General features: G+C 42.9%; 2 protein-coding genes across 2 annotated transcripts; both read right to left on the bottom strand.

Annotated features, from left to right (window-relative positions):
* Positions 1-1,460: 1,460 nt before the first annotated feature.
* Positions 1,461-8,568, bottom strand: LOC139339220 (vimentin-like). Its single transcript, XM_070974727.1, has 9 exons — positions 7,958-8,568; positions 7,509-7,569; positions 4,971-5,066; positions 4,559-4,723; positions 3,527-3,652; positions 3,050-3,270; positions 2,897-2,940; positions 2,729-2,814; positions 1,461-2,618 (listed from the first exon to the last, which is right to left on the bottom strand). Exons 1-9 carry the CDS (start codon positions 8,482-8,484, stop codon positions 2,577-2,579), a joined length of 1,368 nt encoding a protein of 455 aa, XP_070830828.1. The 5' UTR covers positions 8,485-8,568; the 3' UTR covers positions 1,461-2,576.
* A 6,328-nt stretch (positions 8,569-14,896) lies between these two features.
* LOC139339391 (oxygen-regulated protein 1) lies at positions 14,897-25,779 on the bottom strand. Its single transcript, XM_070974982.1, has 4 exons — positions 25,361-25,779; positions 23,553-24,236; positions 22,081-22,240; positions 14,897-21,267 (listed from the first exon to the last, which is right to left on the bottom strand). Exons 1-4 carry the CDS (start codon positions 25,361-25,363, stop codon positions 15,215-15,217), a joined length of 6,900 nt encoding a protein of 2,299 aa, XP_070831083.1. The 5' UTR covers positions 25,364-25,779; the 3' UTR covers positions 14,897-15,214.
* Between the last annotated feature and the right edge of the window lie 1,572 nt (positions 25,780-27,351).

Here is a 27,351-nt window from a genome sequence, read left to right as displayed (position 1 = left end):
CTCTCATCTATCCACGACCTGAACCACAGAGGTGCGGCGTATAAAGTAACACAGCGACTGGATCTGAGGTCAGGATGCTCCCAGAAACTGGGAAATTTTCCTTTCATAAGAGACGAATAAAAAAGTTCTTGGCCTTGCTTTATGCACCGACGGAGAGGCCCTCTATCACCGTGATAGCCTACTTTTATTGTCATCCATTACGTCATTACGTGTGCCCCATACCAATTCAAACACGCACAAACATACATGAACTACATGGGTACACTGTGAAGCCATTAAATACGGTCACTAAGTACTCATACAATCTATGTAAGTACAATTTTAGATACTTTAAGTATAGACTTTAACTGCAATTGTCAAACTCACCGCTCTGCTGGCCATCAGGAGTCTTTTTCTTCGAAGTTTGTTTAGCTCCGTCGGAGTCTTGTCTGCTCAGCACCTCGGACAGCGACTGGCGGGAACTCTGGCGTCCGGTTTGGCACGAGACGTTGAACCGTGCGCTCCTTTTCCTGGCCCGGTCCGTTTCAGGAGCGGAGTGGCTCCTCTCCGAGTCATGGTTCTCCGGCTCAGAACCCACTTTCACCAAAGCGTTTCTTGTCCTTGTTAGAGCCGAAGTCACCGAGCCCATCCCCAAAACGGTTAAAAGCTTCAATCCTACTTGGTTTCTACTCTGAGTCTCATTTTACTCAAAACCTGTTGAAACTTGACTCCATGTTTGTTCGGCTCGTCAAATCCAACTAACAAAGCGCTGGGGAAAAAACACCCACCTCTGTCACTCACAAACCGATAGCCTGTAACTTCATCTTTAGCGAAGTTAACCGACAGCAAGATATCAAAAACGATGAAAGGACCGAAAAACAGAGTTTAAACGGATCATGTCGGCATCTCCCTCGACTTGCGTTTCCTCCGACAGACACGTCACATGGAGAAAGTTGCTCTGTCGACAAACACGCTGATCTCTCGGGGCAGACCGGCGAAAACAAGCAACATTAATTAACTGGCAAATGTCCCGGATAATTAAAATGAGCAGAAACACAACTGCACTTACTTAAATTAGCCTAACATTGTTTATGATAATCTAAAATACCCGGAGAGTCCCTTTGTTTAAATCGCGTTTTAACGTTTTCGGGATCAGCTATCGCGAGATTTGACCTGGGTCAAATAAGATATCAAATTGAAATGGGATTTAATGAAGCTTCTGGCTACTTCTGACCAAACGCAACCTGCTGCACAGTAAATCATCACCACTGGAGGTAGTTCAAATGACACTAATCACCGACAGATGGCACTCAAGTACAGCAGGTTCTCAGTGAAATCAGAGCGGGAGCATTTGTGGCTCAGTTCTGAGTAATAACTGCAGTAATATCAGCCCCCTTTTATCAGCAAGCCAGGGATATCCCTCTTTCATATTGGATCCACTGAGTGTAGAATACCATTATTAAACTAAGAACACCAAAAGTGTGACATTGCACACTGTTTATTAGGTACACTTGTACAACCTAATACAGTCTGATACAACAGCCCTGCAAAAAAACAACAAAAAAAAAAAAAACACCTCTTTAATTTAATTTTTAGGGCCACGGTTACAGATGGTGTTTCACTGGATTGTATTATATTGTGTGGTGTGTCTAATACTTTGTCTCTCATGTGTATATAAATGCCTTTAAGGGCAGCAGCGTGTGGTGAGCTGCAAGATTAATCAAAGGACTCCTCGTTCTGCAGATGTATCCTGCATCCCTTTGTCTCCATGGATAGCATCCATTCCATATTTCCTGCCTGACATATTGTAGGTGTACTCATGTGACTATCAGTAATCCTTTTACCCCTGCCTGAATTCACTCATTTACAATGATATAATGTGTATTTATTCTGGTCTTTGGTGTCTGCTTTCAAAAAACCTACAGTAAATATCATTGCAATTACATTAATACAGCATAGTCTCAGTTTTGCTTCTTGAAACAGCAGATGTGTGTCATGCATTCACTTCACTGAGAAAAGTTAAAGATTTTAAGACTCATTGCACAATTCACTTACTTGCAAATGTGTTTTTTTTTTTTCAGTTTATGCATTACTTATAATGATTACCATATCCCCTATTTTCATATGAGGATTCATCTGGCCTGATGCTGTTTCATTACCAGAATGGACTTCCAAGCATTACACCTCGTGCATAGCATTCAATTATGGTCTTAATGGTTTATTGCTGCGTACAGGCAATTGTGACATCTTTAGCATACATGTTTCCTGGAGCATGCATGCTGTATTGATCAAAAATACTACTTTGGTTACAAAGAAAGATTTTTGTAGACCTCAATAAGGATTTCTATGTTGTGCTGATTCATTATTGTGTCTAAACAAATGTGACAAAAGATAATACTTTCAGCAGAGAGGAGAGGAAGCAAAATACAGTCTGTGTCAACTAACAGGCTTACTGGATCATCACACACAGTATAAAGGCACTTTTAGAAGCTGGTTGCTCTTTGTGTGTTGTTGGTTTGTTTGCTTGCTTGTAGCCCAAGTGAACTGTGTTTCTTCATATTGCTTTTGTTGATTGTTTGGCAAAGACAAAGACATTATTACTCCATGTCATCGTGGTTCTGGGTTGACTCGTTGATCACCTGAACAAGGTTTTAGAGGACAGAGAAAAGGTGATGAGTTGTGCGTCTGAGCTCAAAATACCGTTAGAAAATTACTTCATTGATTGAAAATCACTTGAAGTGGATTCTACCTGACCATCCCTCGTCTCAATGGTCTTGATGAGAACCTTCTTGGTTGTTGTGGTTTCAATATGAGGTTTGGAATCAATCATTGTTTCTAAGAAATAAAAACAACATGAACTATAATACCCGACACTAACATTAATGCTGTGAAATCAACATGCAAACACTAATCTTACCTCTCAGGTTTAGAGATGAGAAGCTTGGCAGTGGGGTGGTGATTCTGAAAATGGAGAGAGTACAGCTCAAATTATTATCTGCATCTTTGTTGAATCTAATGAATTCTTGGACAATATAATTCCTGCAGTATTAACAAGCTGATCATCTGTTACCTGCTCTCCTCTCCTTCCAGCAGCTTCCTATAGGTGGCAATCTCGATATCCAGGGCCATCTTGACATTTAGGAGGTCCTGGTACTCCCGAAGGTGACGTGCCATCTCGTCCTTCATGTTGTGAATGTCCTCCTCCAGACGTCCAATGGTGTCCTGGTAACTGCCCGTCTCCAGGGAGAAGTTCTCCTCCACCTCTCTCATCTGGCGCTCCAAGGACTCATTCTGGGACAGCAGCCAAGAGGGAACAAAATGACACTTAGACAGTGAAAATAACTCATTTCAAATTAAACTCTGTGAAAATAATCTCTCCCTGGATATTAATCTCTTTGCTGTGTCATTGCTCAAACAAATGCATCTTATTTTCTGAACTTCCTGTGCTCTTTTTGCTGGGGTCTCGCTATTTTTAGATTGAAAACATTAAGGTTTTTGCATCATCATCTTGTATACTACAGTGTAAGCCTTGATGTTGCATACTCACAGTTCCTTTAAGGGCATCCACCTCACAGGTAAGTGCCTGAACTTGACGTCTATAGTCATTGGCCTCTTGCTTGGCCATTCTCAAAGCATCATTATTCCTGGCTGCGGCTTCGGTGAGGTCAGCAAACTGGCAGCCACAGTGACAAACATGGAGAGAGAGGGAGGAAGAACTGAGAAATCAACTGTTCAATAAATGATGAGTCAGAGGTTGAGGGAGAGTGACTATGGCAGATGGCGTGAAGCGTGTAAATTATGAAAGATGTGGCCACAAAAGAGACTTGCAGACTTTACACTGCAGTTTGGTGGTTGAAGCAGATTTCATGCTCATGGAGGTCATGAAGAAGGAGAGATTCGCCATCACTGCACTACTGTTTAGCATTCTGACAGATGATTTAATACCTTTTAAAGACAACATAATACTTTGGTGTAATTTGAACCTGCATCAACTGAGTTTAAGCCACATGCGGGCAGTGGAAACATGCTATGAGCACATCTCTAATACAATATCCCTTTTTAGGTTGATAAAGCAAACTTGTGAGCAAACACTCTCATTACAGCTCAGTTTTTGGTCTCCATCAACTCTTGAGGGAAATCTCTGTCTCTTTAGCTGCTAAAGGCTGCACTATGTTCACCATGAGTTGCTAACTTTATCAATCATTTAGTGCTGAGCTGGTAGCTTACAGCAGGTCCAAAACTGTAAAGTAGCAGAGCAGAAAAAACAAAAACAAAGAGCTGAAAGGTACTAAAATGTTCTGTAGAGCTAAACTAACTGCAGAGTCAGGTGACCATTTCCTGCAGGCTCATCACTCTCAGTAATAACTTACAAGTACAATAAGCATGTGATAATTGCCACCATAAAAATTATTGATTGATTATAGCTTCTTTAAAGGATCTGAAATGAGAAGAATGTGTGATTATATTCAAGCTGTCGTCCATTTAATACGCCGCTTTGGAGTTTCTTGTTTGTCTGTTGTTGTTTTTTTATTACAACTCTTAAATACTCTCCAACTTTGTAAAAAAATCTTGGATCTACCTTGGATTTGTACCATTCCTCAGACTCATGGATGTTTTTGGAGGCCAGGTTCTCATACTGCAGACGGACGTCCCTCAGAGCAGCTGTCAGGTCAGGTTTAGCCATCTCCATGTCCACCTGAACATGCTGCTGCTGCTGCATCTGGTTCTGCAGTTCCAGCATTTCCTGCAATAGCATCAATAGAACAGGCATGTACAAGTACTTTTCATTTTTTGCCTACTCAGATGACATAAGGTTATTATTGTGTATCGACAATGCATTTTAATGTCCTTGTACATACTTTTCAAAGACTTTCCTGACACACTGAACCCTATCAATGTAGTACTCCAGGCACATTACCAAATAGCTCAAATTATTTGGCCCAGCATTTTTAGGATGTTTCCACAGCGGGACACAAAAAGAGGAAGCTTACCTCATCATGCAGCTTCTTGAGGAAGTTGATTTCATCCTGGAGCGACTCTACTTTCCGCTCCAGGTCCAGTCTGGAGAGGGCAGCATTGTCCACATCCTGTGTTGTGACACTGACTCTTAATAAGGAGACTTGTGAAGGTGACATGAATTATTCATTATGTGTTTGCTGACATAGAAAAAAATGTCCCTTCACATGCTGTACAGGCACTCTCACACGACGGCCACGTACACAAAACGACCTATTGTGTAGCGAGGCAAGGTCAAAAACACATGCATCCAATGAACATCAACTGTAGACGCTGGACACATGTCACTGCAGGTGATGATTAGGTGTTTTCTCATGATTTCCATCTGTTGTGTGCACTGCAGCACATTTTAGGCCACAGTCTTACCTACAATTAAGGGCAGATTGGCAGTGTTGGAAAGAAACTAAGTACATTTAATCAAGATCTGTAATTAAGTACAGTTTTGAGGTACTTGACCTTTACTCCAGTATTTTTAGTGTATGGTTTATACTTCTACTCCTCTAGATTTCAGAGGGAAATATTCTGCTTTTTACTCCACTCCACTTCTTTGATATTTATAGTTGCTCATCACTTTTCAGATTAAGATTTTACATAAAAAACAGAGGATGAGCTTTACTATTAAACCATGCAATAGTGTATAAAACACATAAAATTGGCTGCATATTGACAAATGACATTAAGTAATAATAATACAATATATTATTTATAATACAACACTGAAATGAGTGTTAGAGCATAATGAGTATTTTTATGTTCCATACTTTTTTTTACTTAAATAAGATCTTTAACTTGCTGTGGAGTATTTTCAAACTGAGGCATTTCTACTTTTATTTCAGGGCAGGATCTGAATACTTCTCCCACCACTGCAGATCTGCAGGACGGAGTTTCCAAATGGTCACTAACTGTTAAAAAAAGCAAATCAAGCTCTATAGCTGCATGCCTGCCGGTCCTTACTCGCAGGGAAAAAGGTTCAACAATGTTCAGTGGGCTTTTTTCCCTGCCTTTGTAAAGGAATTTGATTTTGTAAAGGGGGCACTGTAGAAATTTTGTTAAAGGGGTCACTGTAGAACACCCAGAACCACAAAGCCTCCACAGCCCCCCTAACCCCCATTTATTACCTAACTGCATCCTTCACCGAAAACCTACAGCATTCTCACCGAAATCTTACAGGAAATGTAGTTATTCCACTGGAAGCTCTGTTACTGTGTGGTTTACAATCATCCTCAACTTAATTCTTCCTATTTCATAACTTCACTGTTTTGGATGAGTTTCTTTTTCTTATGAGTGAAAATCACTACGATGTAAAATATGTTACCGTTTTCAAAACATCCTACTCCAGTCTATTTAATTCCATTCGATCTCTGTGGCTGTGGCACCACGTCGCTGTGCTTTGTCAGGGCGTTGGCAGGCTGGTAATTGAGGTATCAGCAAATGAAGCAGCTTTGCCCCTGCTCTAATGCCACAAACAAAGTGTGCTATTCAGCAGGGTTTCCCAAACAGGCCCGAGGCTGGAGGACTGACTGTCTGCCTGACTGAGCGAGAGCCTGCTGTGGACCCTGCATTGTTGTCTCAGTGCCACCATGGCAGGCCACAGGGACTTCCTTCCTGCCATTCAGTATAGACAAGGTCATGATCATGCAATGTATTGACGACTCACTGCACACCCTACAAAACACAGAATCACTGGAGAGTTAAAGTTTACTCTCACATACGCATACAGTAGACTGGATTTGTCTGCATCGATGCATAATGCACCTTATATTCGTTTTGCTTTTTGTCCTTTTTTTGCACTGTGACACCCGATTGAAAGTATTTGCATGGCTCATCACCACTTCACTATTGACCATGAAACCCAGTGATAAAGAACAATCTCTGACAAGCCCATAACGAGTGAGATTCTTATGTGCTGATGCCCTCCCAGAACGAGACAGCCGGATCACATGGTGGCTTGTCTTCTCGCTCTGATAACCACATTGGGTCCACACTGTTGTTGCGTTCGTGTTCAGCTTATTCAGTGTGACCAGTCAGACTTAAAAAGATCTCCTCTCATTGCAGGCCTGATTTAACTCAACAGCCACAACTTGGCCTTTTGTTCCAGACCGGGGTCAGTTCTGCTCTGCAGCTATTTCAGATCATGGCTAGAAACTGCTGTTTTGCCATCAGAAGAGAGCATTCCTGTCTCTGCAGCTCATGAGTAATAATTGGATAGAGCGGAAAGGGACAGTCACACCATGTAACTGCTAGAAGTGAGACGAGAGATAATTAAGGTTTATGTAATGACTCTGACACCGCTTGTCATCAATTTAAGGTTTTTAACCCCTATATACTCAGGGATGGTGAGGGAGGTGAGGCAGTGAAGGGCTCAAGGGCCATCAGCGTCTTCTGCTGCTGAAAACTAAGATCGTCTTCTATTATCATTCTCTTTGCAATTACAAAAATATAACACAGGCAGAGGTTTACCTGAGGTCAACAGAGCGACAAGGCTTTATTTCATTGTGTGAATCATACTGTACCTGTCTGAAGCTCTGCATGTTGTTCTCAGCATCCTCCCGCTGGGCTATCTCATCCTGCAACCTGCAAAGACACACAGAAAGTAGACACTTTATTTTGACAGCCAGTGGGTCTTTTCCATCTTAAAAGCTGCTGTGAGCCCTCTTTCCTGCCTCCCCGGCCCTGTTTGCTTTTATCTGCCTCCACTTCTTCTTCACGCATGAGTGAAAAACAAACTTGACTCAGACACAAAGCTGCGGCAGCACTTCCAGCTCAGGCTTTGCGCAGCGCCTGGCCTGGCGTGCATTCACGAGAAGAAACTGTCTTGAAGTCTATATAACAAGTTTCTGAACAATAAGAGGGCATTCGCATACTGATAAGAACTGGTCTCATTCATAGGCCTGCACATAACAAAAACTCTATCAGCTTTATCATCCCACAGTGGAGGACAGAGACGTGCCACGCCTCCTACTTCTCTCTCAGCCTGTCGATGTCGTCTGCCAGGTTGTCCCGGTGGACTTCCACACGGGCCTTCTCATTGGTGAGCTGGTCCACCTGGCGCCTCAGCTCCCGCATCTCGTCCTCGTACAGATCTCCGACCCGGGACGTGCCTTTGCCCCGCAGCTGCTCCAGCTCCGCCAGCAGGATCTTGTTCTGCTGCTCCAAGAAGCGGACCTTCTCGATGTAGCTGGCGAAGCGGTCGTTGAGCGACTGCATCTGCGCTTTCTCGTTGGTGCGGTTGGTGATGAACTCGGTGTTTATGGCGTCGGACAAGGAGAAGTCCAAGTTCTCGGAGGCCAGCCGGGGCATGGCTGCGCTGCTCCGGAGCCTCTGGGTCTTCACGGTGTAGATGGTCGGGGCGGAGGACAGACCGTAGGATACCCGGGAGGAGCGCATCGGGCTGGAGAACTGGCGGCTGGAGTAGCTGGTCCTGGCCGCGATCCTCTCCCCGCCGAACATCTTTTTGTAAGAGGAATGCGGAGCTGTTTTGTAAGACATCTTGCTCGTATCTTTGCAGACAATAACTCAGCGATGCTCTTGTCTTAACTGCATAGGCAGAGTGCGCCTGGGAAGGCGTTTCCTAAAACATTACGTATTTATAGTCTCCTCCTTATGCAAATGAACCAACGGGACCTGAGTGACACCTTGGCAATCCAATCAGAGAGTGGAACACGCGAAGGTTGTCCTTCAGGTCCAGAACAGACCCTTGATGAAACCGGGTTAAAAGTGTTATTGCGCACAGTGAAGTTAAGGATGTGTGAGATCTGGCGTGTGCTGTCACATCAGAGATCCTGGTGGTCGACCTTAAACCTCCCTGCGCGCGAGCTGAAATCACATTCTGGTAATTGTGCTCCTAAAAGCACAAAAGCATGTGAGTGTCAGGAGATGCAGATTGGGCTGCTGACGGTTGTTTAGAGGATTTCTTCAGGGTGTTTGCCCAATCTGCCCATTAACAGTAGAAAGCTCTGAACAAGTAGGGTGTGGGTCTGATCTCCAGCGCAGCTTTTAGCACAGGAGAGTTTTGAAGTGGCATGAAAATGTGGTACTCTGGGAGAAGGAGCAGCCCTCCCATGGCAGAAAAATCATCCGCCCTACTCATACTTGATATAATGCATTGCTGAGCATTGCTTCTTTATAACTGATTTATGCATTTAATCAGCTTCTTTCTCCTTTTCTTTTGCTCTGCACAAATACACGCACTTCCAATGCATTTTAACACTGCATGGGTTTGTCCTTTTCCAGGGTTTTCAATCAATCCTGTGCACTGTGTCATAAAACGCCTCAAAAAATTATCACCCACCATTGCTAATATTTTTTTTATTAGCTACTGTGTGTGTGCATGTGCGTGTGTTGGAGCATATTATACATGCAGTTTCTAATGCTGTCAGTGGAATGCTTTGAGTGAGTACAGTCCAGCATGTTCAGGTCAGCAGCTGCACAGTTGTTAATCAGGTTTAGATCATCATGCAAGGGACAGAGCATGCAAGCATATCCAGGCTGCCCACTAATCTACGACACACATAAGTCTTTGATGATCACACACTCAGAGAGAGAAGGAAAGAGAGAAAGGCAGAGCGGTTGGGGTACAAATCAAAGTCATCCGTCACTGGCAGGTTTGCCGCAGCCTTGGAGCGCACGTTCTCAGTTTCTTATCAGTCAGATTGGCCTGCAGCAGATAACAAACATTTATCAGAGATGTTTGAGAAGTTTTTTTCTTTTTCTTTTTTGTTCACTGTCCGTGTCTCTTTCTTCCTCCCACCTCTGCATACAGAGCCGTCGGTGCTGCAGTGCTGCTGACGAGCTGGGATTCAGTGATTGTGAAGGGAGACGCAGGGCAGCAGAGCTGAGCCAGTGATACTCTACACCTCTCAACCACACAGTGCTGGTGCCACTGGGTGTACTGTGCTCTCTACAAAGCATGAAAGAAGAAGCCAGTGCTTCTTCTGCTTTGGTTTAGTGATGTTTGTTGACAGCATGATTGCACAAATATTTCTTTGAGAGAGATTTTCACATTATTGCCTTCCGGGTTGAGGTGGCTGCAGTGATTTGAAGTTGGCATGCTGCCCCCCAGATATGACTGTGCAGGGATAAATTCAGCCACTCAGTCACCTGCTCTGATCTTTGTGAGGCATCAAGGGCTGGAAGAAAAAAGAAAACTGCTATATAATCTGTCTTTGTCTGGAAAAACTTCGGACAAGCTGCTTGCATGCTTGTTGTCTGCATGTACTGTTTAGTTTACTGACAATATTTCCAAGATCAACCAAAGATAAACTCACATATAGTGTCGACATATAGTTTTTTTCCCGTGGTATGCAGTATTGGAGGAACTACTGAGATCACTTAAATACCACTAAAAGCAAAAATGTTTTGTTTCAGGTCCTGCAATCAAAATGAAATACTTTAATTACAAGTTTTGGAAACAAAGTGCACATAACATATAAAAATTAAAGTAGTTATTTTGTAGAATGGCTCCTGTCTCCTGTTACATCATCATATTACTTGATGATTATCACATATTAACATGTAACCGTTGCTTTAACGTTGTAATGGGAGCTATGTTCAATGCTTTAGATACTTTTGGGTAGTGACACTGCACTGCAAAAATAATCCATTACAAATAAAAGTGCATTAAAAACATTACTTAAGTCAAAGTATGTAAGTATAAGTAAGTAAGTAAGTTGTAAAATGTACTGAACATATCAAAAGTTCATCATACAGTAGTGGTTGTATGTGTATGGTTGTCATGTAAATACAGTAAAAAGTGCAATATTTTCCTCTGAACTGTAGTGGAGTAGAAGTATTAAGAAGCACAAAATGGAAATATTAAAGATACGGTAAAATACAAGAACTTTGCACTTAAGTACAGTACTTGAGTTAAGGTTATATTTTTCACTAGCTTGGCACTTAAATAAACTACACGACGAGAAATTACAGGGATAGATATTAAAGCAAAAAATGAATCATTGTACAAATGCACTAACGCCAGTGGTGCTCGAGGGCCCACACCAAGGCCCCAGTATGATTAAACACTGGAACCCCAAACCAGCAATGGAAATTCACATGATCAACACTCACTTAGAGGCAGGGGGGCCGTAAAAATTCCTGCTCCCAGGCCCATTATGAGCCAGCTCTGCCAGTGTTGGCCACAGAGACAGACAGAGGAGGCTGGGATTGTCACAGACAGAGCAGGGATTGTGTATTGCTGATCTGTCACCTAACTGCAGCAACAGAATGCCGACAGTAGGCCCTAATTATTGTTTGTAGCCCGGTGTTTGCCAGGGCCACAGTTTAGGCCAAATAGCTCCCATTCTTGGCGATGTTTGGAATTTATCATTCGGTCCTTTTATTTTTGTTGCTGAGGCTCCTGTTTCTCTCCAAAGCAGCAGCTCTGCAGGGGAGCTCATTAAAAAGATAGTACAACAGGAGCAGAAGAAGAATCAAATAAAGCTCGACATTACTCAGCCTATAACGGGACAGGGCAACAGTTAAGTTAAATCTTGTTTCTTGGTGTCATTGCTTCAAAACCGCAGGCACTGGGCAGCAATAAGACAGCCTTTGTTTCATCTCTCATGATGGTGAATCACCGACCCGCGCACACAGTAGCCATAGCAATACTCCCCAACATTGTTTGCCCAATCTGAAACACAGACAGAGGCAGATTCGGGGGCTTCCGTGCTCACAGAGATGAACTGTTGCACAAAATAAATGATTTATTGTACTTAAAATGAGTGTTTGTAGTGTGCAGCTTGCAGCAGTGTCTTTATCTTACATTCAGTCAGTTTTCTGTGTTTCTCTTTCATTTCTTTGGTCTGATAGCTTGATTGGCTTCTGGAGGGAGTGCTGCAGCAGTTTGTTGCGCCTCATTGAGTGCATGGAGATCAGACTGAAGTAAATCACAATGTGAAAAAGAAAGGCTGTAAATCCGGCCAGAGGCGCCCAGTGAGCTTTTGTCAAGTCTGTGTGTGATGGGGGGGTTATTATCAGTGGTGGAAAGTAGCTCTACACACTAGTGCAAAGGAGAATATTCTTTTTACTCCACTACATTTATCTGACATTAAAAAAAACACATGATAATGTTAAAATGTTAAATATTGAAGCAGTGGTTTTCAACCTTTTAAAGCAGTGTGTAGTTGGGGCCCCTCGCCACATTTCACATGTCTGTGAGTTGTTAGCGGCTCCACCAAAGAGACATTTGTTTTCTAAACTTTTTGCTGGTCAAAGACAACAAACTCTCAAGTGTTTCACCATAAAGAAAAGAATCTGACAAAAGTACAACAAATTAATATCAATTTGTGTTTGAGAACTTTGTTTTTTTCTTCTTTTGTATTCATTCATTAATCAGACCCTGATAAGACCCTTTGGAGGGGCCTGACCCTTCATTTGGGAACTACTTTAACTCTATTTAAAGTAGTTAAAACTAGCTCCACTGTACTTTTGATACTTCTTTCTGCTGATCATACTTCTGCACAGTTACTTTAAAACTGGTTTAAATAAAGGGCTTTCTCTTGTAATTGACTACTTTTATATTGAATTAGCACTTTTACTTAAATAAAGGATATTTCTACTTCATCTACCGCTGGTTATCATGAGGAATTTTCTTTCCTACATCTGCTGTGAAGAGTTTTTCTTAAGCTCAAAGTGCAAAGTGAGCAGAGTGAGGTCGGCCGTTCATCTCGTGGAGTGGAGCTTCCACTGGATACCTTCAGCCATAGTAACAACAGAGGAATTAAACTGCAGGGGCTATTTTCCAAATCTCCATAGTGACTGACAAAACCCTTGGAAAGTATCCAGAATGGCTACTCTCTAAAGACCTCTCTTTCACTCTCGCTCTGTGTGACTCCCTCGCTCTTTGTCTTTCTCCGTGCATGTGTGTGTTTGCAGGGGGGGATTGGGTCAGGAACAGGGAGGGGAAACAGACAAATAATAGCTTCCCAGCATTTGCTTCTGCCATTCATGTAAAATCATTATGTATAGTATGTCAACTATGCAGATTCAAATTCTCAAATGACCTGCTGTTATGCTTGGTCATACTTATTTCAAGGATAATATCCTCTGGCCACACATATTTCAAGCCAGTCTGTCAGTGACAATCACATCACCAGTGTCACTTGCATATGCCTGCATATGACTGCACCAGGGGGGCATCACCCAGGCCGAGTGACAGCTGCAGATGACTCTCTCTCTCCTCTGCACACTCACCTGCCTCTGGTTGAGTGGAGAAGAGTGAGACAAACCCATCAAGTGTGAGGACAGAAGAGAAACATACATGTATGCCACTTATAGCAATTTCCAAAGTCAGAATAATACGGAGGTAAATCATCCTTTTTTGGCACCTTGGCATGAATATTTAAAGAGATTTGAAAGGAAGCCCCTGCAGTGTGAGTCAGGGCTGGGCTGCAGTTTGGGCTTTGAATGAACAGCATACTGTAAGCTCACAGCTCATTCTGAATTCACGTGCTTCTCTTAGTTAATAACCTCATGAAAGCCAAATGTCACCACAGTCGAGAGACGCTTCTGGGCAATCATCATAAGTCTAAACTACCTATGTAATTTCCATGAAACAGAGGATTACTGTTAAGAAAAAATACAAAAAATGCATTGACTGGGCTCCAGTCATGGATTAGGTAATGTAGTTCCACAAATATGTGAATCAAATATTTTTCAGCACTTTCATAATTAAGTTGACCCACTGACCAGCTGACCGACTTCAGCAGGGAATTAAACCATTAAATCAGCTCTTCTTTTGGAAAATTGCTGTTAAAATGAAGCTCTTAACCCTGCTTCTCCAGGGCCCGGCGGTTGCTGAATTAAAGATGGGGGGGGGGGTGATCTCAGAATCCTCCAGGGCAATTAAACATCTGGATGAAAGTTATCAAAAGATATTCTAAATATTCTTTTAGAATCTTTATATTTAAAGAATATTCAAAAACGCAATAGAAGAGTCTTTGATAATAAGTATTTTTATCTTTATGAGCAACCTCTTGCCCATTGCCACATTATTCTCACACTGTAATTCTAAAAATTTCACTTGTAGCCACTTTAAGTATACATTTTCTTTTGATGCAGTAAAAAAGTAGACACAGAACTTTTTAAGAAATCTGATTCTCTCATTTTAGTTAGCGGTGTGTCGTACTTAAAAGGAACACTTCACTGGTTTTATGCCTCAAGGTCTGTTTAAAAGTCCTGTTTTGGTCCTGTGTTTTGGCTCTAGATGGAGCATACCACAGACCTGATGATGTCTTCAGGGTTATCTTGCCTTGGCTTGGAGACATAAAATGTGAAATACAAAAACACAAAGCCTGTTTTACAAGTTTTGGGTGGGTTAGAAAGGCATAGAAGGCATCAAAACTCATACTATCATGACCTCTGTTGCATCAGTTTTGACTTTTTTTTCCTCGTCTGTCTCATGTCAAAAGCAAAACTTTATTAAAGTGCAATACCAACCACAGGGGTGCCCATTTAATTGTATAAGTTACAATTAAAACTCTTAACAATTTAAAAATGAAACATATTTTATTGAATATTTTTACAGCCAAAATCATTTTTTCAGAAGCTGCCTTATACTGAAATTAGGAATATTGTTTGCACACAATAATCAGTTCTCACTTTATAAATTCATACATCAACACGCAGTAACCCTCTGTTACAACCCTGAGAGAAGCCGCAGAGCAACAATGTGAGCATCAAAGCATCCACGGCTGTTTTAGGAAGCAGTAATCTCTGAAAACTCACTGCACATTCTGGAAGATCCCAAACAAGCAATAAAAAAAATAAACATCAAGTGATAAATCTGCTCTCCTCTGCAGAGAGTCATCTCTGTGACGTACTGCATTATATTCAGTGAGAAACTGACTACTTTTGGTACTTGTAATAGAAAATACAGTGATGGGGGCATTGAATCAGTAAAAAAAGTTGTTCTTATTTGCTGATGTTATATTCCACATTTCATATTCTGATTCATTTAAGTCAGTTACCACCAAAAAGACAGCATTGGTGTTGATGTGTGTAAACTGACATTTTAACCGTAACATAAACAAGAGGCACAACGCTCTTCAATCACCGCTCACGTCTGTTGGTCTGGTGGGGCAGCAAGAAGTTTTTGTTCATGATTATTTGACAGACACAAAACATCTCTAGCTGCATTATAACAATATAATCACATCCAAGACTATAAGCACATGAAGAACCAGCATGTGTGAATCTTTCTGCGAAACATAATGTCCTGCTTTTATAGTATGGGACAGTATTGGCCACATCTCACGTGAAGTGTGTCCAGGGAGTCCTGGGCTTGCAGTACACTCCCTCCTCCACTAGATGTCCTTCTTGGCCGTGTCACAGCAGAGGGCTCGCCCTCAGGATGCACTTTTCTGTCCGGTATTTTAAACTCAACTGATGCAAATGAAGACAGACTGCCATTTTTACTTGCCCAGGTTTTGGATGTGTCAATCGTAGGTGACACCCTGAAGCCTCTCCCGTTGACGCTGCTTGTATCCCTTTTCCCACTTTTGAAGCTGGAATCATCCAAAAAGGGGTCTGAATCGCTTCCATGTGGCATGTTGTAGTAGGTGCACTTTGGAGTTGGAGGCTTTGCCATCTCCTCAAGCTCTGATGAGGATATGGCTGCAAGAGGGTTGTGCTTGGTCTTATGAGGAGACAGGGAGTCCTCGCTGGTGTTCTCCTGGCCTGTATCTAGAGATGTGCTATCTGCATTACCGTACATTCCCAGGGAGACTGGAGGAGACTTTCTGATCAGGTGATTCTCCTTCAGCAGCCATCGCCCTCGGTCGATCAAAACCCCGTCAGCTGAGTCTTTCTCTGAGGCGAAACAAATGCACTGTGTGTCCTCCTTGGCAGCTTCGGCGTCTGCCTTTTGTGAGCTTCCAGCACTGAAATAAGACAGATCCTCCCTTGAGGCTTTAGTGCCTGTGTCAAAAGAAGAGAAGCTCCCTCCACTTTTTAATCGGGAATTCTGCAAAGCTTCTGGATTACTTGCAGCAGACAGTTTGGAGTTGGCTCGCTCCATGTTTGTTCTCCCATCAGGGATGTCAGTCACGTGTCTGCGGACTGGACAGGGTTTCTCTGAGGCCTCTTCTCCACTCTCTGTGACAATATCTACAGAGTCTTGACTTTGATATCCTCCACTCTCTGACGTTTCCGGCCTGTAATCAGACAAATCTGAGGTGCTCGGGCTCGGGAGACACTTTAAGCCGTATGAACTATCCTCTTTACTTTTGGGAATAAAGGTAAGATTATTTTGTACAACTCGAGCACTATCTGGCTCTATCCTGATGTTCCCCTGAGCGTCGTATGTGAATATAAGCGAAGAGGATTGTAGGGCAGAGTTAACAAAGTCAAGTAATTCCTGCGATATCTCCACTGGATGTGGCAGACTGCTGCTTCTTCCCCCTCCCTCTCCTGTTTCAAGTTCATTCACAGAGTCTGATCCGGTACCTTTATCAGCCTCACACTGACCCTCAGAGGAGTATTTGGTTGGAGACTCATTATCATGTTGTGCTGCATTAGTATCAGCATTCGTCTCCTCCTCACAGCTGCTCTGCTGCTGTAAATACGAGGCCTCCTCCAGGAGCATTTTACAGTCCGTATCAGCGACGCTGTCGGCATCATCAGGAACATGTTCTTCCTCTGACCCATCCTTCGATTCTTGCTCTTCCGCCTCACTGAACTCATTACTTTTATTTTCTTCATCATCATCATCCCTCTCCTCTTCATTTCGTATTTGCTCTGCTTTCATGCCTTCTTCTTCTTCTTCTTCCTCTACGACTTCTTCCTCTTCTAGCGATTCTTCCTCAAGACTGTCTTCTGTTTTCTCCAGCTCTTTCCTGCTCTCCTCACCCTCAGCATGCTCTTGCTCTTCTATGTTCTTGTCAGTTTCTTCTTCTTCTTCCTCTTCCTCATCTGTGATCACTCTTTCCTCTTTATTTTTAACCTCAACATCCTTCTCTTCTTTCTCTTCTTGTTCTCTATCTTGTTCCTCCTCGTCTTTCTTCTCATCTTCCTCACTGTTTTCCTCACTAACTACCTCGGTTTTCTCCTCTTCCTCATCCTTTTCATTCACAACATCTTCTCCATCATCCTCATTAATAACCTCCTTCATTTCCTCCTCCTCATCCTCCTCCACTTCAGTAACCTCATTCTCTACATCTTTCTTAGTAACCACATCTGCCCCTTCTTCCTCCTCTGCCTCCTCCTCCTCTTCCTCCTCAGTAACCTCATCCTCTCCATCTTTCTCAGTAACCACATCTGCCCCTTCTCCCTCCTCTTCCTCCTCAGTAACCTCATCCTCTCCATCTTTCTCAGTAACCACATCTGCCCCTTCTTCCTCCTCTGCCTCCTCCTCCTCTTCCTCCTCAGTAACCTCATCCTCTCCATCTTTCTCAGTAACCACATCTGCCCCTTCTCCCTCCTGTCCCTCCTCTTCCTCCTCAGTAACCTCATTCTCTACATCTTTCTCAGTAACCACATCTGTTTCTTCCTCCTCCTCCATCTCTTCAATTTGATTTTCTACCTCCTCTTCCTCATCTTTCTCCTCAATAACCTCCATCATTTCCTCGACACCTTCCTGTGTCTCCTCCTCTACACTCACAGAGAAAGTATCTGCTTCTTCTTCTTCTTCCTCCTCCTCTTCCTGCACTTCATCAACATTATTACCTACTTCCTCTCCTTCATCTGTCTCTCCAGTAACCTCATCTGTTTCTTCTTCAAAATCTCCACCTTTCTTCATCGCAGCTCCCCCTTCCTCCCCCTTTTCTTCATCATCTGGTTCTTCATCAATCTCATCCAGCCCCTCTTCTTCCTCTTCTGCTTCCTCAACACCCTCTCTCTCATCTGTCTCAGCAGCATCATTCTCTCTTGCTTCTTGATCTTCTTCATCCATTAACCCCTCAGCTGTCTCCTCAATCACTTCTTTTCCTCCCATGTTTAATTCCTCCCCCTCTTCCTCCCCATACAGTGTCATCTCCTCCTCTGTCCCTTCCTCTGCTTTCTCAACAGTTTTCTCCTCATCATCTTTTACTTCCTCTGCTTCCCTTTCCTCCTGTCCATTGTCATCCATTTTTTCTTCTGTCACTTCCCTCTCTTCTGCCTCTTCCTCCCTTTCTCTTTCTCCTGTTTCAGTCTCTTGACCATCATCATCATCATCTAGCTCTTTTGTATCTCCACCCTCTCTGTCATTAGCCTCCTCCCTATCCTCCTCTACTTGTTCCTTATCTTCATTTTCGTTGTCCTTTAAGGGCTCATCTCTTTCTGTCCGTGATCTTTCTTCTTGCACATCACTGCCTGTTTCCTGAACTCTATCAGGTTCTTGCTCTGACTCCATCATCATCTTGGTCTGCTCATTATCATCTGCACCCTGTTTTGTCTGAGTAATGTCCTCAGCGATAGTATCAGACTCCGGTGATTGTTTTGTTTCATTGTCAGATTCTTCAACAAATTTTTCCACATCTTCCTCTGAGTCTGACGGTCTTTCAGTCTCTACAAAAGTACTCTCCTCTACAGGGTAAAAACCTTTAGCTTGTTGGATCGTTGAAGAAATCTGTGCCCTGAGGTCTTGCGGCATATTCAGTTCCTCCATCAGCTCGTCAATAACCAAATGCTGATCCTCAAATACATCACCCCCTTCGGAGACCACGTCCAGGGCGAATTCTGTTTCTGAAAACTTGGGAGACAGCGGTTCACTCTCAAGCCTTTCCCTCAGGATCTGGAAATCCTTCCAGCGTTCTCTGAGGTTAGAAGACGCTCTGCTCTGCAGATCCGTCAAACTCGCCCTCTGCTCTTGCTCGTCGTCAATGGCGGAAATTTTCTGCAGGGATTCCATCATCAGCATGGCCTCGGAGCTGCATCTCGATTGGCTGACATCTCCCTGCACAGATCCTGTTAGGACGTCTCGCAGAGTCATCACTGATAAGAATGACAGGAAGGCTTTACACGACGAGCCGAACACTGAAGCCACTTGCGTTGGGAAATCAGGAAGGCTGTTGGACTTCTCAAGGTTCGACATGGTGTTGGTGTCAGGCACCCTCCTGATGCACTGGATCGATGAACAAAGTTGCCGCAGGGCAGGTTTTAGCTTTGCTTCGGGACTTAAAAGGTTGGTGGTAGATGATGATTCATTGTCAGCCGGGCCGATGGCCTCTGCAGACCTGTGCGCCCTCAGTCTGTTCTCCTGCTGTACAGGATCGACTCTGACACTCGGCATAGAAACACATAAACCTCTCATATATTGTTCATTGTGCAGCAGAGCTGTAGCTGGCTCTGGATTGCAAAGAGGGACTGATAGACAAGAAGGGGATTTCTTGACAGCATCACCAGGCGATGGATAACACTCACCTAGATTAGTCTGGCATTCACTCTTTTCATCGGATTCAGACTCACCACCGATCTGAAACAAAACCTTTGTCTGAGGCTCTGATTCATCTGTGATGGCCTCCTCAGTGTACGGCACTGGGTCGGCGCTGACCTTCTCCAACCAGCTCTCAACATACTGGTGGATTTCAGAGGGTGAAGGATTGAGAGAAGGCATCGAAAAACTCTCACTCAACTCTGAAGACTTTTTAGGTGATGATGCTCTGTTTTCAATCATGGATTTGGGTTTGCTAACTGTCTTTTTGCCAGGCAAAAGAGATTTTTTGGGTTGCAAAATGTCCGACATGTTCTTCTTCATTTGAGGCCTTCCGGTTGGAGTGTTTACATTATGGCCATTATCTTTAGCAGCTGCTTTATTCACAGTTTGTCTCTGAGGAGGGGTCCTTCTCACATTTTCAGTGTTAGATAATAAGGCTTGCTCTTTCCTGGCCATCTTTTCCTCCTTACCTACTTTCTTGATTTGAGGCTTTTCTGCTCCTCTGCTCTTTTGACCACTTTTAGCACTTTCTGATGAGCTCAGACTCTTTTTTCCCACGCTGGCATTGCTGCTGAGCTTCTCTGTAGATGAATGTTTGCTATGTTTTGAGGGGTTTATGCTTTCCTTTTGCTTTTTATCTGAGCTGCTTGTTGAAGTCGAATTCTTCTGACTCCTAGCAGGGTTAGTAATCTTTTTCTTCTCGCTCTTAGGAGCCTTGTCTTTTTTTAGAGTCCCCTGTGTTTGAGAGTTTGTTGCAGTTCTGGTCTCACTCTCAGTCACTGACTTGCTCGTAATCTCATGTGTTGGAGTTACTGGCTCTGATGACAATGATAACATCTCCTCTTTCTGTCTTTGTAGTGAGTGAGGAGTTGAAAAATCAATGTCACAATCATTGCTGGATGAACACGGCCCTGAGACAGTGGATGGTTTGCTCTCTGGCGCTGGAGTGGAACCATGCAAAGGTACACCATCTACGCTATATTCCTCATTTGCAAAGTAGTTGTCATAGCAGCCTTGACTCTCATAAATATGCATCACAGTCTCTGTAACCTCCATCCCGTTATTCTGTATCTGAAGAACCTCGGCTACTCCCGATGACCTGATGGAGGAGTGGGAGCCGTTCTTGTTCGCCCCTGCTGATGCTGTTTTCCGAGGTTTTGGGATTGGCCTGTTGCTGCTGCTGCTGTGTCTGACAATGCAGTATCCCTCAGTTGTCTCACCATCAGCCGTCCTCTCCATGTAGGAATAATGTCCCAGTGTGCTCTCTTGAACCCCTGTCTCTGTCAGCGTCTTCACACTCTCAACAGAAGACTTTTTATGAACATGCCGAGGACCTGGTGTAGGAGTGCGTTTGAAACCTGTTTTTACTTTTGCCGAGGCCGTGGAAGTGGAGCTCTCGTGTACACGCTCGTCGTTAAAGCCGACACCTTTCCCAGCTCCCATAGGGTGGTTCTCCTCCTTCGTTTCATCTTCACTGATGCTAGAGGAGTCTTTGGCAACGGCGTTGTTTGAGTCAGGTGAGCTGTTCCCCGACTCAGAAACTGAGGCACAAGCTGTCCTCTTGCTAAGGCTGGAGCGGCTGAGTGTGGTCGTCCAGTGGAGCAACTCCTCTTCTTTAATGGTCAGATGAACTTTCATCTCCACTGTCATGCTGCCGTCTTGATTCACACGGAAAGACTTTTCAATGTCATCTTCCTGAGGTACAATGAAAGCACGATGCTCATTGCTGATCCTCCCAGTTCCACAGGTCTCCACGGACGAGCGACGATGGTTGACCTCTGTTTCAAATGATTGGTTTCGGCGATGCAGTTGGCCGTTCAAGCTTCCATTTCGAGACTTGTTTACTTGCTCGACAATATACCTCTCTGAGGATAAGGAAAAATTTCTTGATCCTCTTCCACTCGAGATAGATTTGTTGTTCTCTGTGGTTGGAGAAAGAGAGGGAGAGAGACAAAGAGAGAGAAAAAAAACAATTTAAGGACAATTTAAAAGCATAATGGAGTATCCAGCCTGGTTTGGTTTGACATGTTAGAAAATACCATCATTTGCTTTCAAGCTGAGAGTTTGATGAGAAGATTTCTACCACTGCCATTTGTCAAAAAATGAAGCTACAGCCAGCATCCAATTAGTTAGTGTTGCATAAAGACTGGAAGCAGGGGGAAACAGCTAGCCTAGCTCTGTCCAAAGGTAAAAAAACGACCTGACTACCAGCACCCAGCTGACTTGACAGCTGCTGTGGGCCAAGAAAAAGTCTGCCAAAGATTCATCCAAGCAGGTAAAACATGTCATTTTTACACTTTGGTTTTTGTACAGATAAAACGAACAAGATATAAGGTGTTGATTTGTGTGATTTAGAGTTGCTGGCAGGCAGAGTTTGTGACCTTTGGACAGAGCCAGGACAGCTGCTTCCCCTTGTTTCCAGTCTTTGTGTTAAGATAAGATGTTTCCGAGCTCCTCATTCTTAGTCTCCAGACAGAAGAGTGGTATCGATCAACTTATCTGACTCAAGAAGAAAGAAAATGGGCAGAAGCATATTTTCCAAAATTTTCAAAGGGCTCATCACAGATAAACAGAAGTGATGGGATTGTACTTTCTTCTATCTGTTATGCCACTGCCAGCTGTGTAAAAAATAAACTATTTTAAAGCTTAAGTCTGAAGACAAAATACATGTCTACACAGTGAAATGTTCATTCTCTCTTTGTGTACAATGTAGAGTTGTACTGAGTAACACTCACGAGCTCTGGGCTGCAGCATAGCTGGTTCCACAGTATCCATGTACATTGCTTGTGCCATCTGCCCAGTTCTGTGAAGACTGTAGTTTCCTAATTTGAATGGCTCGTTGCCTGCTGCCACAACAACTCCAGAGCACAGGATAAGAGCTGCAAGTCCATCAACCTGAGAGTTGAGCAGAAGCACATTTTCATGACACTTTCAACTGGACATATGGTCGCAGAACAGACGAGAGATCACAGATGATGAAGCAGTTCTAGAGGAATAAAATGGATTTAAAGGTTCTCATCGCTCATGACCTTCAACAGAAAGCCTATTGCTGTTAAGGAACACGTGAACAGAGGGATTACAGACTGATAACTCACCAGGGGGTAAAGATGTTGATAGCACCACTTAATGCTTCTTGGAATACTTATAATGTGTAGAGTAACAGGGTAAAAGTCTTGATTCCTAATTCCTGTAATACAACTTATAGTGAAGCTTCAGGGCATTCAATCGATCGCAACTGGACTTTGTCAGTTTGTCTTGGAAGACGTTTCGCCTCTCGTCCGAGCAGGCTTCATCAGTTCATGCGCACCAGAATAGATGGGACAGCTCTAGTCTGGATGAATGAGAATATTCACAAGCAACTTATAGTGAAAGATAAGCGCACAACAGCACTTTATTTTAGTTCAGATCTGTGTACATAGATATCGTATCTAAATCTAAGAATCTAAAAACCAAATCGACACTCAACGTGATCACCGGTCCTCCACGAACGATTGATGCTGTTCATAGATCTCATGATTTATTTCTTGGATGTTTTGGTTCAAATCTGTGACTAAATCAAAACTCACTTCAGTCAGGAAGTGGATTGTTCTGCCAACTTCTGTTTCCAAGATCAAGAATGAACTGTCAAACTCTAAAAAAGCGATTATTTATGCAAAGAAATAGTGTGCAGTTAATACACTGATGTGTGTTTGTGTCTGTCTGCCTTCAGCTTTCTTCAGCCTGCCATTTAAGGACTGTCCTGTGTGTGTGATCCAGACATATAGCCTTAAGTATCCCAAGATAGAAGTGTATACAAGGACAACAACAGAGGCATCATGGATTCACATGACACGGTGCTAATTGAGAAGTCACAAAAGCAAGAGCTTATCTCCCGGTTGATCATTTATTTCTTGTTGTAAAGTAAATGTGTGTCAGGAAATATTTTTTAGCTTAGCATTAAGACTGGTAATAAGGAGAAACAACCTGCCTAGCTTTGTCTGAAAGTAACAAAATCGACCTACCAGCACCTCTAATGCTCATTCATCAGCATGTTATATTACATTTGTGCTTAAACTACATTTAAGCACATTTTTACCCATAAAAACTTAACATGGACCAGATTATGCTGCACCCATTTCACAAAAGAAGCTGATTGTATTTCCAGGAGTTGCCTTAACTTAGCATTAATCCAGAGTCATTGTCCATTTTTAGTTTGCCAAATACTTACTCTTCTGCCATCTGTCGAGAAGAGTTTCAGCACTGGGAACTGCAGGATCTGGGAAAGGTAATCCAGTAAAGCGTCAAATGTTGGCGCTGTTCTTCTCTGCAACACAATTGTGCGTTTAACAGTGGGGTCCCTGTTCTTGATGACCTCAAGTTTCTTTGGTGTCCGTACTGCCACCCTCTCCGTGACCTTCGCTGGCCTGTTGGCAACTTCATTCCTTCTGCCAAACTGACCAAACTGGAGTCGCTGCCGCTTCCGGCGCCCTGCGCTGAAGGGCCTGGTGGTATTCCACGGTACCTGTCGTCGGTTCACCTCATCCAGGTTTAATGGCTTCACCCGTTTCTGATCAGAACACACATATGATCCCCCATCGTGTAAGTCATCTAAAGCCCTGACCACGTGGGTCCCGCGAGGTGTGGTGATGGTCCTCACTCCAAATGGCAGAGGCACTTTTTTGGACAGAGCATCCAGCAGAGCATCAAATGTCTTGAAGGTACGCGCATTGATGACCATGCGATGCCCGCTGAATTTATAGTCACCACTTTTGTAGAAACATACTCTTTTAGACAGCGAGGGATCAACGTTAGGCTGGAAGGGTCGGGAGGGTAACGTCTGGCCACTGCCAGAGGACAGTTCCTGGACAGGTGGGTCCTGGACAGGTGTGTTGCTCATGTTGTGAGGAGATGGCTGGAAAGAAAGCAGAGCGAGGCAGAGAGCTGATCATCTGTTACTGCAGTTACATTCAAATTATATTAAGTTGTGCTTTAGAAGTGATACTCCACTAAAACATATGAGTGTCGCACACTTGCACAACCTTATTAGTTTGTAGTTTGCTTCCTGAGACAGGAAGCCCGTGGTGAGCGTAAAGAATCAGTCACTTATAATGGATTCTAACAATAACAAGTATTTAAGGTGGCAAAGAGATGTTTAAATGTCTGCAGAAACTTCTCTTCTCTAGTCCTGCAGTACAATCCACTTCTCCACTATCCATCTTTACAATTAGGTTCATTACAACGTGGCTAAAGACACTGTTTCCATGTCACACTAACATTAACTCTAAGCTCTAATGCTCTGCCAAAAGTAGGTCGTTGTCAAATATTGTGGCTGTTGGAATCGATTGCAATTGATTCTTCAATCCTCATCTAAAACATGCGCCCATATGAGTACTGAAAACAACACCGTAAGCAGTATTCAGCATACATTTACTGTGTTATTTACTGTGGACTAAAAGCATGTGGCAGCTGCACGATATTACATTTTAACTGAAGAAACACTGTCAGGGTGTGTGTGGTCAGTGTAAATTTCATGTGTATATTGTACAGTATATAGTAAATTATTACATTTTGAGTAATGTTCTTAAGCTGTTTAACATATATACAGTTTTCCATGTAATATTTTAGATATTTTAGTATATTAATGCACTAATAGATAAATTGAGCATAGTTGACATTATAGTTGCATAATATGTGTCGGCCTAAATACAGCATGGTAGAATAGCACAGTCTCTGTTGTGTAGGCTGATGGATGTTTCATAAATTGTATAGTATTCTACAGTAAAGCGAACATAGTCTGAGGAACAGTGTTTCACAACAGATTCTACATCACTTTTGTGTAAAATAATAACCCACATTGCTATCATGAACAACACAACAAGCCTAACTAGATGTAGTTATTATGTAGCTGTAGCTGAGAAAGGCCATACACTCCTGAAACATAGCAACTAATGAGGCAAATTACACCCTGCAGATACTTAAGAAAATAACTGACTGGTAAACAAACATGTCAATAGAAATGTAATGAACAAGACTTACCATAAAACTCACATTTCAAACAGCAGGAAGTGTGCATCCGTTATTCCTGCGGGCGCTGGTCAAAGCCTCTCAGCAGCATTCAAGGGCTATTTTGGGACATGCAACATCATGGCCAATTTGCTTAATCTTTGCTCACACTTAATCAGCACATCAAGGTAAAGGTAACAAATGAAGGAAACACAGAAGAGCCGTATCACGACATGCTAAAAATTTGCTCTGCAAAAAAAAGCAAAAAGGAAATGTTCCAGGAGCCCTCTCTTCCTCACAAACGTCTCGCCTGCCATTTCCACAAAAAGACAGCATGAGAGAGTAACTGAGTGATCGGGTAGAGTAAAAGGCTTAATGGATGCCAAAATAAACAAGCAAATGATGAAGGAAAGTTCATGAAGGTATATGTCCGGGTCAGATGACATCAGTAAATCTTCACCGCTCCAAACAGATACCGCAGGTGGCTCGGACTATTTCTAATTTGCAAGCAGCCTGCATAATCAGATTGGAGAAGTCTTGGCCTAAGAGGGATTAGTTTAAAGATTTTGCGCCCTTGCTAACAGCATGAGGTAGAATAGGGTCTTAAGAAAGCACAAATATGGTCTTAAGACAGCACAATATGAATGTTTGCAATTTTGAATATCCTGGTGAATGTTATCAATAAAAAATACTGCAGTTTGGTATGCAAACTTGGAAGGCTAACACACTATATCCAGAGGTTTGTACCATGTAGCAGCATTTCGTTCAGTGGCAAGTGATTGTGCATCACAGGGTGAGAGCTGTGTCGCCATGCTGCAAGCTGGCAGACAGTGTGCCAATTACCAACTGCCGCTGCATGAGAAAAAGCTGCTAATATCTCCTACTAGCACGTGCAGAGTGCTGGAAGATGGAGACTGGTTGGTGGGGGGACTGAAGGAAGGGACTCAGTAGGTCATCCAGTATGAGGAAATGTCCATTTACATCATGCGTACAAAGTCTGGATGAGCATAAAATAAAAGCTTCATTAATGCTTTTCCGGTGTGTTACCAATAAGTCTTGTGAACCAGTGAAAAATAATATGAATTTTGCCAAAATATTCAACATTTTTGTACTGTATTCTGTATATAAAAGAAAAAGTGCATTTTTGCTTAAATCTTTTGCAGTCATTGCCTAACCTTCAGTCACTCGGTGGTAATGTCACGTGCTGATCTGTTTGGATTAGTAAGATCCAAATTAGTGAGTCAATCAGTGCCACATAAATGCAGCATAAGATCAACAGTGCGCTATCATTGTGGCCTAGATCCTGTTAGTCAAAGGTCATAGGTTTGATCTGCACGACAGCCATGCCTTCATCAAAAGCCATGGGTCCAACCAAACGCCTTCAGCACAGCAGGAGCTCTTTCACTGACTGTTAATTACAATGAATAATACAGTGTTAACTGTCAATTGCTGCTCGGAGCAAAAGAAATAATTTTACACCCACTGTACCTTCAACTGACTTGTTCTAGGAATGGAAATGTCAACCACTATGGGTGTTCCAACATGAACCTAAATCAGTGTTTTTCAACCTTTCAATGTCCTCTTTGTGACCCATTGTCCTGACACAATTTCAGCTGAGGTGAATAGCCCCAAACTAATAGAAATGATAGTTCACAAGAGCAAATACTTAAAAAACAGGACATAATCACATTTTAGAGATGTGAATAAGTGATAATTAGTGAAATGTTTAATCTATTGAGCCCAAAAAAGCATCCATCGACAGAGCCTATGGAGTCTATTGACACAAGCAGAGATGTGCTTGTTGCACTTTGGCGCCATCTGACGACGAGTAGCGATACTGCAAAAATGCAGGCTTTGTTTTGGTAAACAGAAAGACAGATGTTTGTGCATAAGTACAGGAAACGCAGAGATATTTGTAGATATTCACAGAGATGTGCCCCTTTGCGTGATTAATACAGGTGAAAACCTGGTTTCACCTCTCCCAGAGGAACCTTGGGTTCCGTCTCGATTAACTCCCCCTGAAC

This window comes from Chaetodon trifascialis, chromosome 11, assembly GCF_039877785.1.
Source record: "Chaetodon trifascialis isolate fChaTrf1 chromosome 11, fChaTrf1.hap1, whole genome shotgun sequence".
Taxonomy (NCBI): domain Eukaryota; kingdom Metazoa; phylum Chordata; class Actinopteri; order Chaetodontiformes; family Chaetodontidae; genus Chaetodon; species Chaetodon trifascialis.
The sequence above is the reverse complement of the archived record's forward strand: the minus strand, read 5'-3'. Positions and strand labels throughout refer to the sequence as shown.

Bases quoted from the DNA above. Each gene is read 5' to 3' on its own strand.
- LOC139339220 (XM_070974727.1), bottom strand. From the start codon at position 8,484: ATGTCTTACAAAACAGCTCCGCATTCCTCTTACAAAAAGATGTTCGGC. The intron at 2,815-2,896 runs GTAAGATTAGTG...TTTATTTCTTAG, and splicing joins CTCATCTCTAAACCTGAGAG to AAACAATGATTGATTCCAAA. The intron at 2,619-2,728 runs GTAGAATCCACT...AACCTTGTTCAG, and splicing joins TTGAGACGAGGGATGGTCAG to GTGATCAACGAGTCAACCCA.
- LOC139339391 (XM_070974982.1), bottom strand. The intron at 22,241-23,552 runs GTAAGTATTTGG...CTCAACTCTCAG, and splicing joins TCTCGACAGATGGCAGAAGA to GTTGATGGACTTGCAGCTCT. The intron at 21,268-22,080 runs GTGAGTGTTACT...CTCCAACCACAG, and splicing joins TATGCTGCAGCCCAGAGCTC to AGAACAACAAATCTATCTCG.